Genomic DNA, 17,976 nt, shown 5'->3' on the forward strand with positions numbered 1-17,976 from the left:
GGTGATGACGACGGTGATGATGATGGTGATGGTGATGATGGTGATGACAATGGTGATGATGGTGGTGATGGTGATGATGGTGATGATGGTGATGACAATGGTGATGACGATGGTGATGATGATGGTGATGGTGATGATGATGGCAGCCTGCACTAGTGCACTATGTACCAGGCACTGAGCTAAACAGTTGATGACTATTATCTCATTTGATCCTCACAACCCTGGAGTTGTGCTGTTATTATCCCCATTTTACAGTTGAGGAAGCTGAGACAGGCAGAGATTGAGTGACCTGCCCAGGGTCACACAGCTAGTACGTGTCTGAGGCTGGATTTGAACTCAGGCCTTTCTGATTCCAAGCCCAGAGCTCTATTACACTGAGTCACTTTATACTGTCCTTTATACATCCCCTTCTCAACATGCTTCACAAATGTTTAAGTCCAATCTAAATGTGAGTGGTTTAGATGATCAATAATCAATAATTTACTGAGTACTGACTATGTGCCAGGCACTGTGCTAGTAATTAGGAAGATTCATAAAACACACCCCCTATCTGAAGGAGCTTACGTTCATCCAGAGAGACAAATACATATGGACGTAGGGATAGTCCTCCCTCTGGGGTCACCCCCCTAAATCAAATGCAGAATGACAACCTCCCTGGTTCAAGGTATTCGGTAAGTCTGCAGCTCATGAGCCCCCATCAGTGGGTTTGCCTTCATACTCAGCTGAGCGGCACAGCTGGTACAAAGCATTTAGTGAAATGGACTAAGATCAGCTTTCCCAATCAAGCAGGCTGCCTCTACCTCGTGCAAATACACAGAACACTAGTGAGAGGAGCAGGCATACCCAATGAGAAGGGGGTGAATTCCAGGCATGGGGAACAGCCAATATAAAGGCATAGAGATAGGAGATGGAGAGTGGTGTGTGAGGAACAGGAACTCTAGAGAGAGGGGAAGAAGGAAGGGAGAGAGAAGGGAGACAGAAGGATGAGAAAAGGGAATTGGATAGACAACTAAGCCACAGACCAAAGGGTAGGCCGGAATGAAAACAAAAGCCCAGCAACCTCAGAGAAAGTCACTGCTGTGAAAAGGACCAGAGCCACTTCCAAGAGGCCACTCTCACTTCCAGACATAACCCAGAACATCTTACCTTCCCTCTAAGCGGAAAGGAGTCAGGTTAAAAGAACAGCCCCAAATGGTTACTTTTCCAGCCTAGGAGACCAAAGGCTGTAGCAGCTCTTGGCGGTGGTACCTGAACTGACCCCTTCAAGAGAGGCAGAGGTGAAGAGGGAAGGCATTCCAGTGGTTCATACAGCCTGGGCTAAAGTGCAGAGGTGGGAAACCAAATGATGCATATCGGGAACAGCAAACGGGCCAGGCTGATTGGAAAGTTCAGGCCTAGGAATGGGAATAACATTAATTAAGCCTGCAAAAGTGGGCTGGAGCCAGATCATAAAGAGCTTTTAATGCTGACTAAGGGCTGAAAAAAAAAGACAAAAGCAACAATGTCTTTTCAGAGACAAACAATAAAGCATGACTGTATCCTCACAGAAGAAAAGTGGTGGACAACTAGGGCGGAGTGTCACATACACAGTCCGATACGGTTACACCGTCCAGTGTTTTCTACCTGCTTTTCCTTTGTTACAAAGAAGTGTTCAGTTTGGAGGGGAAGTAGGAATCCCTTGGTATTTCCATAAATGACTATGATGTAAAAAATATATACATATATGTGTGTATGTAGGTATACGTATGTACATATGTGTGTGTGTGTGTGTGTGTGTGTGTGTGTGAAGCTTTTTTAAAAGGCTCACCAGACCTGCAAACAAAAACTGTCCACTTTGCAACCTTCCCGCCCAGGCCACCTATGACTCTAAAAAGATCCCGGGGGAGTGAGGACGTCCCCAGCCCCACCACCCAATTTGTCTCCTTTCTCCAGACTAAGAACCCCAGCACGTTCATCACCGGCTAAGCTCCTCGGGGCTCCCTATCAGGGAGAGGACTGCCCCGTCTTTGTTTTCAAACCCGCCCCTATTCTGCACTCCACTGACCTCATCGAAAGACGTAGCTAGGATCCAACATAATCACTGCCTTGCCCTGCCCCTCAACTCAACTGATTCAATCATTAGTCATTTACTAATTATTTACATCGATGAATAATTAACAACAACTCTCCACACTGACGCCAACGACATGTCTGTCCGTTACAGAAATGTGCGTTGTTACTGTCATCATTATCGTCTTCATTTTTCTTAGAGCGCTAAGAGACCATAGTAGATAAAGCATTAGGTTGGAGTCAGGAAGCCTGAAGTTCTGATTACTCTCTGAAACCTCCTCCCTGGTGGACCACAGACACAGCCCTTAACCCCTCAGCAGTTATTAGGTCAAGAAAGTACAGTGGAAAGAGAAGGGAGTTAGCGGATCTGGGTTCAAATCCCACCGTGGAGGCTTACAACCAGCGTGACCCGGGGCAGGCTGCTTGATGTGCCCGGCCTCAGTTTCCTCCTCTGTAAAAGGAAGAAGCAAGACTAGACTGCCTTCTGAGGTCTCTTTCAGCTCCAGATGTGACACTAATATCCTCCTCTGTAAAATGGGGATTTAAAGTAGTTCCTACTTTATTGGGTCACTGGAAGCACCAAATGAGATAATGTTTGTAAAGCACTTTGTACTTAAGGCATCCTAGAAACGTCAGCTATTATTATTATATAACTACTACAGAGAGTTATATATGTATGTATGTATATATATCAATCAACATATATCAATCTATCTATGTGTGTATGTATGCATATAAAAGCTTTAAATTTACAAGGCACTTTACAAATATGATCTCATTTGACCCTTACAACAATCCTAGCAGGTAGGTGCTATTATGATCTCCATTTTACAGATGAGCAAACTGAGCAAACTGAGGCAGACAGAAGTTACACAACTTGCCTAGAGTCACACAGGTAGGAAGTGTCTGAAGCTGGATTTGAATTCAGGTCTTCCTGACCCCACGTCTTATTTGCTCTCTGCATTGTGCCACCTAATTGTCTATGCTATAATGTCCAAAACAGTAAGATCATTTTTAATCATACTGATACTACTACTAGATTAGATTAGAATATGATTATTGTTAGATGCATCTTTACAAAATGTTTCCTCCTATCTCATCTACTATTCGTTGCCCGGTTGGTGCTTTGGAACTATCCGATGGGTGAGCCTGCACAAAATGCCCAATGACGACGCCGTAGGGCGCCACCTCCGAAACTGACCTAATCCAGTGTTCCACATCCAAAGTTAAGACACCCTTCGAGGCTCCCAGGGTATCTGGTGAGCCCCCTGAGACGTCCTACACATAAAATGGCCTTAACAGAAATCTGGGGTCGTCGCTGACACGATTTTGGAATCTGCACAGTTTGTCCTTCATTTCTAGACGTCTCTTGAAAAGAGCAAGAGAAAATGCACACACACATATACACACAAAAGAAGAAAAAGAAAGAACAGTCATCGTGCAAGGCAAAGTGAAAGGAACAGAAGAAAGGTGTACTTGGCCCCTTTCTCAAAGAGAAGTTTGGGCCAATTGTTACTTAGGAGGAAAGTCTGGGCTGATGACAACAGCCCATGCCCGGTTCCCACCTACCTGAGCCCAGTTTCGAAACTCCACCTGACAGCCCCCCTCACGGCTCCAGATCGTCTTCCAATACTAAGGTCTGTGGGAGCCCAGAGGCTGGCACAGAAAGGCCCCTCCAATATCTCAGCACCTGGTCCACAGCGTGGGCTCCATCCACGCAGGACGGGAGGCAGGCGCTGGCTAATTCAGCCACGGCTGTCATGCATCACATTGCCCTGAACTGAATTAAGCAGCTATTATTACTCAACAGAGTGACATAATATATCACAAGCGCTCCCATCATGTCAGTGGGCAATGCTGTTAATGGGCCCATTAGAATTCTCCCACTGGCAGTAAAATGACTCCAATTTCAACGAAAATACAAGATTCATCATTCACACACTCACAATTCATTCACGGCGGCTGACAAGAGCGCCAGCCTACGGAGAGGCGTGCTCAAAGCTGCTGACGTCCTACCGGCTAGCCAAACCCTTTAATCATTCTGGCCCCATCAAGTGACAAGACGCCTTCGATCGCTTTCTTAACCAGCTATGACCCAAGATGCCAACAGTGCACCCGCCGGTACCCAGAGGCGCTGGACTCACCTTGGGCTCTGGCTTGGGCCGCACGTCTTCGCTTCCAGCGGAGTCAGGTAAGGCTGCCCACATGATGCTGGTGCTGGAGGAGGGCCACAAGCCCACCGCCCCGTTTCTCAGCTGATCTGTGGAATGCGACTTGGGGCCGCGCCATGCCAGGTTTTCTGAAATAAAGACCTAGACTGATGTCAGGCATCTTCCACAGTCAACACTGAAAGAGTCCCAGATTTCCACTTCATGCTATCAGCACCTCGCATGGGCTCGACTTCACGTGTGGTGGCATCACAAGGGACCTGTTTTAAGTGGGATACCAATTGTACGTTCTCACGCTCTCTGTCCTCATTCGTGTACTGGTAACCTCACAAGTTACACATCTTCAGGTTAGACACTGATCTTTCTACACATCCTCACAAAATAGTTTTATCATCATCAAATCAAATATATGTCGGCTTAAATTTGGGGTCATTTTTACCAGATACCAGAATGAAAACAAGTTCTTCAGAATTGTTTTAAATGCAATTTATACATCAACTTGTGAATTTATCTGGATAAGGTTTTTGAAAGTAAAACCAAATCCTCTCCTACCAACAGGGGATAGCCAGAGTTCCTGAAAGCCAACTTGATGAGAACTCTGGCCTCAGAGTGAAGACGGCCCACGTTCAAATCCACCTCTGACACGGGACAGTCTCTGTGTTCCTGGGGAAGTCATTCAGTGATAAGGATTTCCAGAGAGAGGAAGTTTATTCATTATTCACTGAGTTAACTCAATACACATTTATTAAGCGCCTACTATGTGCCAGACACTCTGCTAAGTGCTGGGGACACAAAAATCAGGAATTTTTTTATGAGTAGCTCTCCGTGTGGCCCAGCAACTCCCAGGGGGCTCCAAGAAATTTCAAGAGATCCGAAAGATCAAAACTTCTTTTCATATTTTTTTGTATTTTCATGACAATACTAAGACGTTTTGAGTTTCTAACGTGGCAAATAGCATAAACAAGAGCTATCTGATGAAGAGATCTTCAATAATTTTTAAGATTGGAAAGGGGTCCCGAGACCAAAACACTGGAGACCTGTTGGACCATAGCATTGAGAGCACAGGTCTGGTCCAGTCCTTTCCTTCCTTCCCTCTCCTCTCCTCCCCTCCTCCACCCCCACCCCACCCTAGTGTTGAGGACTAAAGATGGCGGGGGTCCTGCTAGTCTGAACCTGCTGGGATTATCATGCCCAATCTCAGGCAGCAGGTCCTAGAGAGGTCTTGGATAAGTTGGAGAGGATCCAAAGGTTCCGAGTTCTAGTCATCTCAAAAAATAAAGATGTTAACCAGACTTGGGCAGCACGGGGGGGAGCGATTGTAGCCTTCATGTATCTCTAGGGCTGGAGCTCGATCCAAGGCTTTCTGGAGCATCTACTACCTACCTGGAAGCCTGCCAGGCAATGAGAATCCCAACTAAAAGACGAAACCGTGCCTGCTCTCAAGGAGCCACGTTCTAAAGCCATACGGAAGGATACGTGTCCCCTGTGGGTCCAACTGGCAGAACCAAGAATGGCGGGGGAAGGGGCTGTCACAAAGAAGCCAGTTTAGGCCTGACGGCCACCATGGTGGCAGCCCCCTCCTTGGAGGTCTTCACACACCAGCTGGACGCCCCGGCTGCTGAAGAGGGGATGGGGGGGGCACTGGTGCTCCTTCCAACTTTGAGATGCTGTAAAACTCTTGTCTAGTATTAGGCGAAGTACCGTGTCCCCGTGACATTATCATACGCGCCTTTTTTATGAAGCATCACTTCTGAACTGACTTGCTAATGCCCCCTCGCCCCTCCCCACCCAAAGCATCAGGAAACACTTCCAAGGTCTTCACCGCTCCATTCCAACATTAAGAATAATGGGGAAGGGGAGGGTTTGGGTTTGACTCTTCCCACAAGAGGAGCAGGGGAGCAGACCTGGAAGTCAGCGAGACCAGCCTCAAATCCCACCTTGGACACACACCAACTGTGTGACCCTGGGCAAGTGCCCCTCCCAGAGCCCAAGACAACTCATCACGTAAGCTGCAGGGGCTGGTCTGGAACTCCCTCAACTAACGAATCACAGGTCTGACAGAAACATAATATGACACGCATGTCATATACATACTATTTCTCAGAAGTGGCATGTCACAAATGAATGAAGTATTTATTAAGCACTTACAACCTGTGAACCAAGCCACTCCCTGCCTCAGGAGGCCCACCCTCTAATACGGAGAGACAGCACACCGAAGTGGTCTGAGCTGCAAGTCAGAGGGAAGGGTCCTTAAGGTACAGACGAGCTTCGGGATGACCTTTGGACCCTTCCTTTTTTTTGCCCAACTCAACAAATATTAAGATCCTTGGATCATGGATTCAGAGGCAGAAGGAATTTCTGAGATGATAAAGTCAAAGTCTGCCATGTTATGATGAGGAAATCGAGGCCCAGAGAGTCAGTGACTCCTGCAGGGTCGCCCGAGGAGCACGTGGCTAAGCTGAGATTCTAATAGGGTTCCAGGCTTCGGGGCCCTCTGGGTAGACCCTCTGCATTTCCAGTTCTTACCTGGGGGTTCTACAGCTTCTTGTGACCCCACAATCCTTGGACTGTGGAAGCAGCTTTCTCTGGGAGTTTTTCCAAAGTACCTCCTCCTCCAGGAAGACTTCTCTGATCCTGGACATAATGACCGTGCCCCCTTTGACCCTCAAACGTTGTCCATACCTCTCTATGTATGTGTCCTATTTCTGGCAGGGACTGGACCTTCGATTTTATTGGAAACCATACCCACTTCAGAAGATCTCTACGTACTTGGCACGTTAAGAGCCTTAGAGTTTGACCTGAGGCACTGCAGAAGTGACTTACCTGGGCTGCCCTGGCTAGGATGAGGCCAAAGCCGGACCTTAGGCCCCTTAGGACCTTAGCATTCTGGAGTTAGAAGGGATCTCAGAAGCCATCTAGCCCACCACCTCATTTTACAGATGAGGAAACTGAGGCCCAGGCAGGCCCACAGGGTAACAGACATAGCTGGCCCAACTCTCTCAGTTTACAAATGAGGCCCTACTATTCTCCTTAGACAGTTCATTCCACTTTGGGATACTATTAATTGACAATTTTTTTTGCTGACATCAAGCCCAAATATATCTCAATTTGTTTTTTCTCTCCAAATCATGCTCCGTGTGCAACAATAATGATTATTTTGTTTTTTGGTTTGTTTTTTTTCGAGGCCTCCCCATCTCACCCAGGCTGAATTTCAGTACAGGGGCCACTTGAGGGTCTGACCCCACTGACTGGAGTGGGGAAGCTTCCCCCTGCTCTATTTCTGACCGAGCCCCACCCCGGCTCCCAGGGGCTCCCCATAGGCCCCACCAGCCTCAGCCTCCACAACGTGCAATCACAGGCACCACACCCAGCTTCACTAGAAATGCAAAGATTTAGGGCTGGAAGGGACCTCACATGAGGTAGGCCAACCTCCTTCATCTTACAGATAAGGAAACTGAGTCCCAGGGAGGTAAAAATAACTGGCCCATGGTCAAACAGGCGTAAATGATGCAGCCAGGATCTGAAGTGAATTGAATTAAAGACCTTTCCATCTGTCCTGGGCTAACATGTTCATCCAGGTTAATTTAATTTTAATGATAACTATTTAATTCAATTTAATTTGACAAGCTTTTATTAATGTGCCAAGCACTGTGCCAGAGACAAAAGATAAAAATGAAAAAATGAAAATCATCAGGAGTTTAAAATCTATTACGAGGAGTGGGGGAGACACAGGAGAGAAGGCTAAAAATCAATGTTCTATCTGAGAATCAGTAAGTTGGATAAAAGCTGTCATCGTTTATTATTTTAAAGGAACATGCAAACAATTAAATTCTACTGAAGCAAACAGGAAATCAGCAGTGGTGTGAACGGGCTGGGGGAAAGTCAGGGGTGAAAACCCCCAACCTGCCAGGAAACAAAGAAAGGGCTAAAAAGTGAGTCCGCAGGGGGGCTTCCATCGTTCCACCGGCAACTGAAATGGGGGCGGGGAACCCAAGCCCGAGTCATCACCCCAAGGAAGGAGACAGAAACACAAGTCAAGTCAACCAACATTTATTAAGCGCCTCCTATTTACAAGGCACTGAACCCAGTGCTGGGAATACAAAGGGGAATCAGTCACACTGCGGTGCCCGGACACCGACTTGGATGCGATCAGTTACTCCCGGCAGAAGTCTGCACAGATGGGCTTTTGGTGCCCCTCCATCAACAGAGGCACAGTGTATGCTCCACACAGAGGATTCAAGCACGTACATCGATGATGCTTTGGAGACCGTCGGCTCAAACCAAATAGCGCCAAACATCCCACGAGTAATTTCTGCGCTTGGGAGCCTTGGGTTCTAACGTAAAAACACCAGCAAGCAGGTCGCCCCACGGAGACGGCTGGGGACGGATGAGATGGAGCCCCAAGAGCATCAAGGGAACGTGGCTGAAGAGCCGTCTTCTGGCAGAGAAGCCCCTGACCTGGGGTGGGTGAGGGTCGCCCCCTCCTCGGACAGCCAGAGGGCCAGCTCTGAGGACGATTCCAGTGGCCTCTCCCACCCCATGACCACCGGAAAGGCCAGCAGGAAGGGTGGCCTTCAGCGGGAGGGAGGCCTGTGAAGGAAGGGAAGGTCTCCACAGGCAGAGAAGAAGGCAGATACGGGGCAGGGAAGAGTCAGCATGAACAAAGCACAGACATGAGAGGGGTTGGCATGAGGATGGAGGGTGACAAGGACTCCCAACTTGATTGTCACGTGAGAATTTGTGAGGGGGAGAAGCGAGACAGAGACGGCAAGAAGAAGCCGGCCTGGAGTGAAAGGACAGAGAACGAGGACTTTAAATAACATCGAGGGAGAATGCTGCAGTACCCGCGGATCCGACGGACAGAAGCCCAGCCCAGCGGCCCAGCTCTGACCTCACAAGGGCCTGAACTGAAAGAGTGAAGGAGGGGCAGAGACTGGCCCTGAAGGGTGACGGGGAAGGAACGGCCAGAGACGACCCCGAGGATCTGAGGGGGTGGCTGGAAGGACAAGAGGCCAGCGCCATGAACACAAACTGGGAAGTCGGGAAAGGAGGCGGGTCAGGGCAAGGGGCAGAGGAGAAAGACGCTGCTGTCGTCAGGGCCGCTGGGCACGTTGGTGCCGCCCTGCAAGCGGGCAGAGCTCTGGCCTCCGGGCAACCTTGGCAGAGTCGTGACCAGTGAAGGAAGGCAGAGGCAGGGATGAGCCCACTGGGGCGGGGGAGGAGAAACATGGCAGCTGAGGACAGCTGGGAGACACCCAACGTGGGGGGAGAGGGGGAAGGAGCAAACGAAAGAAGACGAGACTGACCGGGCAGAAGAACCAGAACACGGGCTCACAGGACCAGAGAAGGAGAAAAAAACCCAAGCAGGCCGCGGAGGAGCACAGCAAGTGAGAGCGGAGGTAGCGGAGAGGCCTGGGAGGACTCAGCAAAGGGCCACCAGACCCAGTGGTCTCAAGACAAAGAGCCACGGGTCAAAGTGTAAAAAGCAAAACCCTCAAAGGGTCTCCTACCCATGTCCACCTCCATTTTGTGTGTGTGGGGGGGGTGATATCCGTTGCTGTTATCAGGGAAGGTGAAGTCGAGTATTAGAGACGTCTGGCAGGTCAAACATTTCGGTGGAGGAGGAGGGGGCCGGGGCTACAGCTCCTACTGAAAGATGAAAAGAGACACGAGGCCCATTTGTCTGATTCAGAGAATCTTTGTGGTCCTTCCACACCAAAGGGAAAGCGGGTCTGATCTCAGGCTTCCTTGTCAAAGACAGGCTGAGAATCCCGGGTTCCCCAGGATGAAGGCAGTTGAGTAAAGCCCGGAGAGTAGAAGGCCCACAACGGCCAACCCCCAACATCGCTGACCCTTCAAAGGCAAGGGGGCTTAGCTGGCACTCCTGGAAGGAACTTGTTAAAAAATATTCTGACCATCACTGTAAACACTAGACATGTTTGGCCTCCCAAAAACTGGATTTTTTTAAAAATTAAAAACAGGATTAAAAAAAATTGTGAGAGGTTGGAGTTCAAAACCACATGCTACTTCCTTGTTCTATGGACCTCAACACTGGTTGTTCTCACAACCCTTTGGGGTAGGGGGATGCGGAGCCCACGGTGGTGGGGGCTGGGCGAAAGAAGAAGACTGTTCACTTTCCATGCCCAAGAAGGGGAGAGATGATAGCAGTGTCTCCCGAAAGCAGCGCCTGGGCTCCCAAGAAGGCAAAAGGGAGTGGATGACATTTCCCCAACGAGACTTCTACTTTTCTGTGCACCCCCAGGACTCGTCGATCTTACAAGTCATAGAAAATAAGGTCAGTAGGTGCAAAATACTTGTTGATGGACTTAAAAAACCACCGTCTGTTCCCTGGACTGCCTAAACCGGAGGGGGCGGGGTAGCCTGCAGGAGAAGACTGGGGTGCGTGGAAGGACAGGAAAGCCATCTCCAAGTACGTGAAGGGTGGTCCTGGGCAGAGGGGCCCCCCACTCCTACCCCAGAGGGCAGACTTAGGAGCAATAAGGAAGCTGCAAAGAAGCAAAGCCAGGCACAAACAAGTTCAGGAAAAACCTTCCTAATAATCACAGCTGTCCCCAAGTGGAATGAATGCATTGGGCTGTCTTGGGAGGTAGGGAGCTCCTCCTCACGGGAGGTCTTCAGGCAAAGGCTGGGGGGCCGGTCGGGCCTGCTGAAGGGAGGATTCTTGGTCGGAGTGGCCACTGAGATCCCTTCCAACTCTGAAATGCTGTGATTCTGTTATTCTGTGATAAACTGGAAGCACAGACAGACAAGACAGTAACAGTTAGATGCCTTCAACACAACTCATCACACTGTCGAGGGAGGCAGAGGGGCTGGTCTACCCGGCGGCTGCTGCGGCCGCTGCTGTGATTACTTCTCTCTTGTGACTCAGCTCTCTGCAGCCAGCCGCTGTCTGCAGCAGATGCAGGGAGGCGCTGCAGGTGGCATTTGGGACATGGGCTCCAAAGGGATTATTTTACCCCATTACGAAAAAGAGAAAACTGCAGATCAGAGAAAGCTCCACTTTGTCTGCCCTTGTTCACACAGCTAATACCTGTCAAAGGCAGGACTGGAACCCAGGTACCTCAATTTTTTTAAACCCCCTACGAGTCCTCCCCTCTCTTCACTCCTGCTCTCTGGCTCCTAATTAAGCCTTGGCACATGCTGCCTTGAGGCAGGCAGGCAGCCAGTTCAGGGCCGCCCCTCCCTAAGTCACCTGCGGCAAATAAGGGGCGAATAGAATGTTAGCTCCCTCAGGGCAGGACTGCTGCACCTTTTGTTTTTGTATCTCGGGGGTCCAGCACACAGAAGGCGCTTAATAAATGTGTCAACAGGTGCTTCTACCCTTAGCATTGGGGCTGGAGAGAAGGGGCCAGGACCCTACAAAAGACACTGGCCATTCCTGGGTCATTGGATGTGGCCACACACGCTTCTGGGGCACGTGCTGCCCTCAACCTCCCTCCCCATCCTCTGCCAGAAAGGAACCCTCCACATAAGGGGGCACTAAGTGTCTGCCAGGCAAAATCACTAAGACTTTCCCATCATCCTCTTACAGATAAATTAAAGGACAGCTCATAGTGGGGCACCATCTGGGACAATTCTGAAGTGCTTGGAAAGGAAGAACAACTCACATTTCCATCCATATGTCACAGTTAGCAAAGCACTTTTCCCATGGCCCATTCGAGTACTCTTATGCCCATTTTACAGATGAGGAAACCGAGATCTGGATAACTGACCAACTTGCTCAAGCAAATATGTGAGGCGGGATCCCATGCAGGTCAAAGACTAGACCCGCTGCACCATGTCCCCTTGCTCAAAGGTCAGAGGGTTAGACGGGACTGCAGGATCCAGGGCTGGCAGAGACCTCATCCAAATCCCCGGCTTGCCAGCTGAGGAACAAAGTGGCCACGCTGATGGCAAGTGAACCAACAACAAGAAATCTTAAATGACAAAAGTTCTTCAATTGGAGGCGAAGCCTTTTCTAGAATGTTCTGGAAAGCTTTACAGACCCGTCTGTTTTGGGGTTCACCAGCCATGCGGCCGGGGGGAGGGGAGCTGTTTTTTCTATCACAAGAGTGGCTAGCGAGGGATGAGGGAGGAGACAGGGAGGAAAAGAGACATGGCGGGAGGGGAAGGGGTAAATTTAACCCCATTTTACAGATGAGGAAACTAAGGATCTGAAAGACTTATAAATGACTTGCAAACACCTGCGGCAGGATTCAAACCCCAGATGCCGAGGTGAAAGAGATGGTCCAGGCCACCTAGTCCGACCTTGCCCCACCCCGGACAAGGAAGCTGAGACCCAAAAAGTGTGAGCTCCTTGAGGGCAGGGACTGTCCTCTGCCGTTTTGTATCCTCAGCGCTCAGCCCAATGCCCAGTACACAGCAGGTCCCTCGGGGAGTAAATGTCAGGATTCGCACTTGGGTCCTGGACTCCCCTTGGCAGGGTACCACCTCTGCCCACCACCTCTTCCATCTCATAAAGGATGGAGAAAATATGGCCCGGGTATCAGCACATCCCTGGGGCAAGCGAGTTCAGAGACAACCGGGCAGCGACATGTTTTCCTGCAAACCTACTAAGGGGAGCAGGGAAAGAGAACCAGGTGCGAAGTCAGCTCCTTAAGCCACAAGGGAAAGGAGGAGAAGAGAAAAAAGAGGATTAGAGAGGAGGGCACAGAGGAAAAGCGGGGAAATGAGAAACGAGGGATCCCCAAAACAGGGTCAGGCCAACGCATTATTCAGTTGGTTAAAATTCCGGGACACGGGGCCTGGCCAGAGGGGGCCCTGCCCCGGGCACTGAAGGCTGAGCATGGACCGCCCAGGATGAGTCTGGCACCCGAAGCCCAGAGCAGGGCAGGATGCTGCTCATGGCCACACAGCCGCTAAGCAGAAGACAGGCAAGTACATGATCACTATGCTGCTTGGCAGCTCGAGGGATGGAGGAGGAGCAGGAGGAGAGAATGTACAACTCGACATCTCAAAATACGAATGTTCAAATGCTTTACGTGTAACTGGGAGATGTTTAGCAAAATAAACAAACACATCTATTTTAAAACAGTATTGCAGAGAGCACAGCATGCTGAGCTTGGAGTAGCGAAGCCTGGGTTCAAATCCTGCCTCGAACACTTAGCACCCAGCCCGCCACCAGCAAATCCCACCCCCTTCTGAAGCTTGGTTTCTTTATCTGTAAAATGGGGCCAGCGGGATCTACCCCGGCACTAAGACATCAAAGTGCCCTGCAGACAGACCTCTGCATGCAGCCGCTCTCATCCAGAGGCTGAGCGTGGGTGTCCTTGAACCCCAGGCCTGACTCCCTGCACTCCAGAACTCTCCCCTACCGGCCCCCTCCCCCACCAGGGGAGCACCTGAGGAAGAAACTTTGGACATCGAGGGCACAGGTTCCAGAAAGAGGCCCGGCCCCAGGGTTGAAATCAAGCTGGGTTTCAGATGTTGGTCGGGCACGGGCGGGGGGAGCAAAGGGGTGCATCCACAAATGGGACTTTTCAAGCAACATCTCCGGACAAAGGCACAAAGGCCTCTTTTTGTATCCCCGGTACTTGGCACAGTGCCTGGCACACAGGAGACGCTTAATAAATGCTCATTGATTCTGGACCTAGAATGACTCCTTAACATGTCTGGTCCACAACGATTTCCACAAGGTCCACCTGGCTGGGGAACCGTCCTCCCCGGGCCCAAGTGAGGCCATAAAAATCCTAACTATGAGAAGATGAAATATCGTCCAGAACCACAAGGAATAAGACAACGTCTGGCTGGGAGGGGCCTCAGAGCCCACCGAGACGCCCTCTCACATGCCCAAAGCGTGCCCAGAAAGCGCTCATCCAGCCATTCACAGCTGTGGACATGCGGACAACAGCTGGGAAAAGGCCGGCCCCTCCTAGGGACCATCTGGCAGCCCTGGTGTGCTGGACCTGGAGTCACAAAGACTTGAGTTCAAATGCTGCCTCTGATACTTACTAGCTGTGGGACCCTGGGTGAGTCCCTTCATTTCTGTCTGTCTCAGTTTCCTCATCTACAAGATGAAGGGGGCAGATTTAACCCCTCAAAGGCTCCTTCTAGGTCAAAATCCATCATCGATATTCTCTTTAAAAAGAAAAAGTAGAACCTTTCAGCTAGTTCTTTGTTTTTAACTTTTAATCTCTGAACCGTCAGCCCTGGAGGTTAGAAGGCAACCTGGCCGAGCACTCCCTGCGGCCACCCAAGGCTGACCGGCAGGTGCTAGCGGGTCTGGAGAGGAAGGTGCCATTTGTCAGGCTATGGGACACGGGGAGGGGAAGGACAGCTAGGCGCACACAGGCACCCTGCAGGCAGCGTCTGTGGCACGTCTGAGGGAAGGGGCAGTGGGCAACATGTAGCGGGAGCTGAGGCGGGGGGGGTGCCCAGGACCTCCCCTCTCAGGGCCTTAGCAGGGAGGACCCAGTGAGCTCGGAGGACCCCCCTGCCTCTAAATCTGTGGTCCCATTCTCGCCCTCTCTCTGTCTGACCCTAATTCCAACTCTGTCTCTCCTCTTCCTCTCTCCAACCCTCAATCTTTCTCTTTCCCTCTTTCTCTCCCTCCCTCCCTCTCTTTCCCTCCCTGTCCCTGTCTCTCCTCTTTCTCTTTCTCTCTACTTCCTCCTCTCTCTCTCTCCCCTTCCTTCTCTCTCTCTCCCCCCCCCCCCCCCATTCCCAAAGAAACAGGTTCCATAGTCTACACGTTACTGAGGCCCAGGAGTTGGGTAGGGCCCAGAACAGACAAAGAGCTTCACCCTGGGCCTTTCCTTAAAAGATCAGTGACAATTTTTCCTCTGAAGTGACAAGGAGGGCAAAGGCCGCTTTCCCAAAGTACCAAAGACCTCATCTCTGGAGGTCTCCTTCACACTCCATCATCCCGCCCAAGGTTGCTGTCTACACCTCCAATCGGTTGGGCCAACAAGCTCTAATGAAGTGCCTACTATGCGCTGGCCAGCCACTGTGCTTAGCCCTGGGGCTTACAGTCGGCCAGGGGTATAGAGCATGCAAGCACTCAGACAGAGAGAGGGAGAATAATGGAACTCTTTGGTAGCCCCCAAATAATATGTTTATAAGGGAATACCAAAAAAAAAAAAATACAAGATCATTTTAGGGGTGGGGGGAGATCAGGAACAAAACCTTCACCCAGAAGTATCAGGAGCTGAACGTTAAACACAGTAACAAGGAGGGATCTGGGAGGAGGCGGGCAGGTAGGAGAGCCTCCGCCCTCCGCCTGACCTCTCACCTGTGCTACGGCACAGATCTGCGCCCTATGAGACCAGCCTGACGCAGTTGGGGCCCTCAGCGAGGGCCTGGGAGCCTCCCAGAGGTGACAGGCAGTCACTGGAGTTTGCTGAGCAGGGGAGTGACCGGACCGGGCACGATCACGCAAGGCCCTTGGGCAGCTGGAAGAAGGAAGGCCGATGGTGCAGGTGAGAAGTGACCAAGGTCTGAACTGAGATCGTCTTGTGGGTAGAGAAAAAGGACCGGATGCAAGAATGTGAATCAAAAAGTACTTGTGGGGGGCAGCTAGGTGGCGCAGTGGATAGAGCACTGGCCCTGGATTCAGGAGGACCTGAGTTCAAATCCGGCCTCAGACACATAGCACTTACTAGCTGTGTGACCCTGGGCAAGTCATTTAACCCCACTGCCTAGCTCCCCCCCCCAAAAAAAGTACTTTGGGCAGAGGAGGCTGGAAGCCAGTTTAGTGAAAAGGACCCTGGGTTAAGATCCAGAGGCCTCAGTTTCCTCATCTGTAAAATGGGGAAGATAATATCATCTAGATCTCCAGGCTCATGCTGGCTGGAAGACCAGGGTTTCCAGGAGGGAGGGAGAGAATGAAGACAAGAAAAAGAAAGGAGGACATCAAGCATGGACTTGGAGGAGAGGGCCTTGGCAAGGAGGAACAGAGAGGAGAAGATGTGAAGAACTACAATGACTGGATAAGAGGACACCAGCCTAGTCAAAGTGGGGCTCAACTAGATGGCGTGAGAGCCGAGTTCAAGTTCTGACCCGGCCACTGATTAGGCATCCAACCCTAGGCAAGTGGCCTCCCCTCCTTGAGCTTTGGTTTCCTCATCTGTGAAATGGGGGCAAGAATACTGCTTACTTCACAAAGCTGCCGTGGGGAGGAAAGCACTAGAAATGCGAGGGTTTCACGTTTGGGATAAGCCAGTGCTCCCACTTGTCTCTCTCCTGTCTCCCAGCCCCTCCCCTACTTAGAGACAAAAATTCATCTGTGATGGAGTGTAAGCTCCTCCAGGGCAGGGTCTGCGCAGCTCCCCCACTGTGCCCTGGAGATCTGCATCAGACCTAGGATTTAAGCTGCGTGGGGACCTTCTGGGGTGGAAACTCCCTCCAGCCCTCCGTAACTGGCACCTCTTCCGCTTGCTACCAGGGGCGCGTCACAGACGGAACTTGAAGCCAGGTATTCCTGATTCCAAAGCTGGCCCTCTGTCCACTACTCCATGCTGCCTCTCGGCTCGTAAACAAAAGGGGCATAATAAGTGTCTGTTGGTATTTGGGGAAACCTAGGGGGAGGGAAGTCGGCTTGTAGTTTCCAATCACAGCCTTACCACATTGTGGAACGTGGAAAGCCAAAGCCAACAGATTTCTGGGACCTGATTCAGCTCATGTTCCACACCTACAGGAAGTCTAACTGATTACAGTGAATTGGACTTGGAGTCGGGAAGACCCAAGTTCAAATCCTGTCTCAAGCGCTAACTGGTTGTGTAACCCGGGCAAAGCGCCTCAACCTCTCCCCGCCTCAGTTTCCCTCATCTTTAAAAGAGGGATAACAGCACCACCCACATCACAGGATAGTTGGGAGCATTAAATGAGACAGCACGCCAGCTATCCCCGCAGACTCGATCTGGATGGGCCCATGGGGTTCCCTCAAACCAAAGCCACTGGACAAATGAAAACGAAGACCTGTGGGCTAAAGGGACTTGTCCGGGATCACCCGAGGCACAGTCTGGGGACGGGGCCTGACCCAGACCAAAATGGAACTGGAAACGTTTAAGAAAACAAATTAAAATGTGATCGAACATAGATCATATCACAATGCGGTCGACAGGCCGCCGCAGGAATGCCGATGCAGGCTGGGTGACCCATTCCTATCTGATTTTGACACCACCGGGTTAGGGGGTAAAGTGCTGAACTTGGAATCAGGAAGACCTGGGTTCAAATCCTGCCTCTGACACTCACGACCTGTGTGACCTTGGGAAAGCGCTTCCTGTCCTTGGGCCTCAGTCTCCTCATCTGTCAAATGGGAGGGGGGCCTCCTCCAGGGCCCCAAGACCCCTCCCACTCTACATCTCGGATCCCATGACCCCAAGGAATCCCCAGTCAGGACCTGGGGTCAACTGTCATTCATGAGAGGAAATCAATACAAGAAGCGACTGGCACAGGATTGGGGGGAAGGCTCAGAGAGGGCAGCACCTGTCTTGAAACACACAACTGGTGCTGAGCTCGGTGGTTTCTAAGATGAGGAAGGGAAGCAGGAGTCCAGTTTGGGCACCCTCTAAATTCTGCTGCCCTGGGCCAAAGCACCACCTGCCCCCTTCTAGGGAGGTCTCCAAAGCTCCAGATCCCCTGAGGAGCACAGGGGCCTTTGATTCAGAGGAAGGGTGCCCAAGGAATCTGAAAGGTGATCCAGTTAGACCTGACTCCTTTTCTTCCTTTCTTTCTTTCTTTCTCTCTCTCTCTCTCTCCCCTTCCTCTCTTTCTCTCCCTTCCATTCTCTCTCTCTCTC

General features: G+C 50.8%; 1 protein-coding gene across 1 annotated transcript in view; it reads right to left on the reverse strand.

Annotated features, from left to right (window-relative positions):
- Nucleotides 1-17,976, reverse strand: part of LOC114050535 (oxysterol-binding protein-related protein 10-like) — a 256,026-nt gene that overhangs the window by 81,590 nt on the left and 156,460 nt on the right. Inside the window, exon 7 of the mRNA XM_027872312.1 lies at nucleotides 4,194-4,348. Within this exon, the coding sequence (XP_027728113.1) occupies nucleotides 4,194-4,348 (155 nt within the window). The remainder of the gene's footprint in view (nucleotides 1-4,193; nucleotides 4,349-17,976) is intronic.

This window comes from Vombatus ursinus, unplaced genomic scaffold (assembly GCF_900497805.2).
Source record: "Vombatus ursinus unplaced genomic scaffold, bare-nosed wombat genome assembly UNPS02014799.1, whole genome shotgun sequence".
Lineage (NCBI taxonomy): Eukaryota > Metazoa > Chordata > Mammalia > Diprotodontia > Vombatidae > Vombatus > Vombatus ursinus.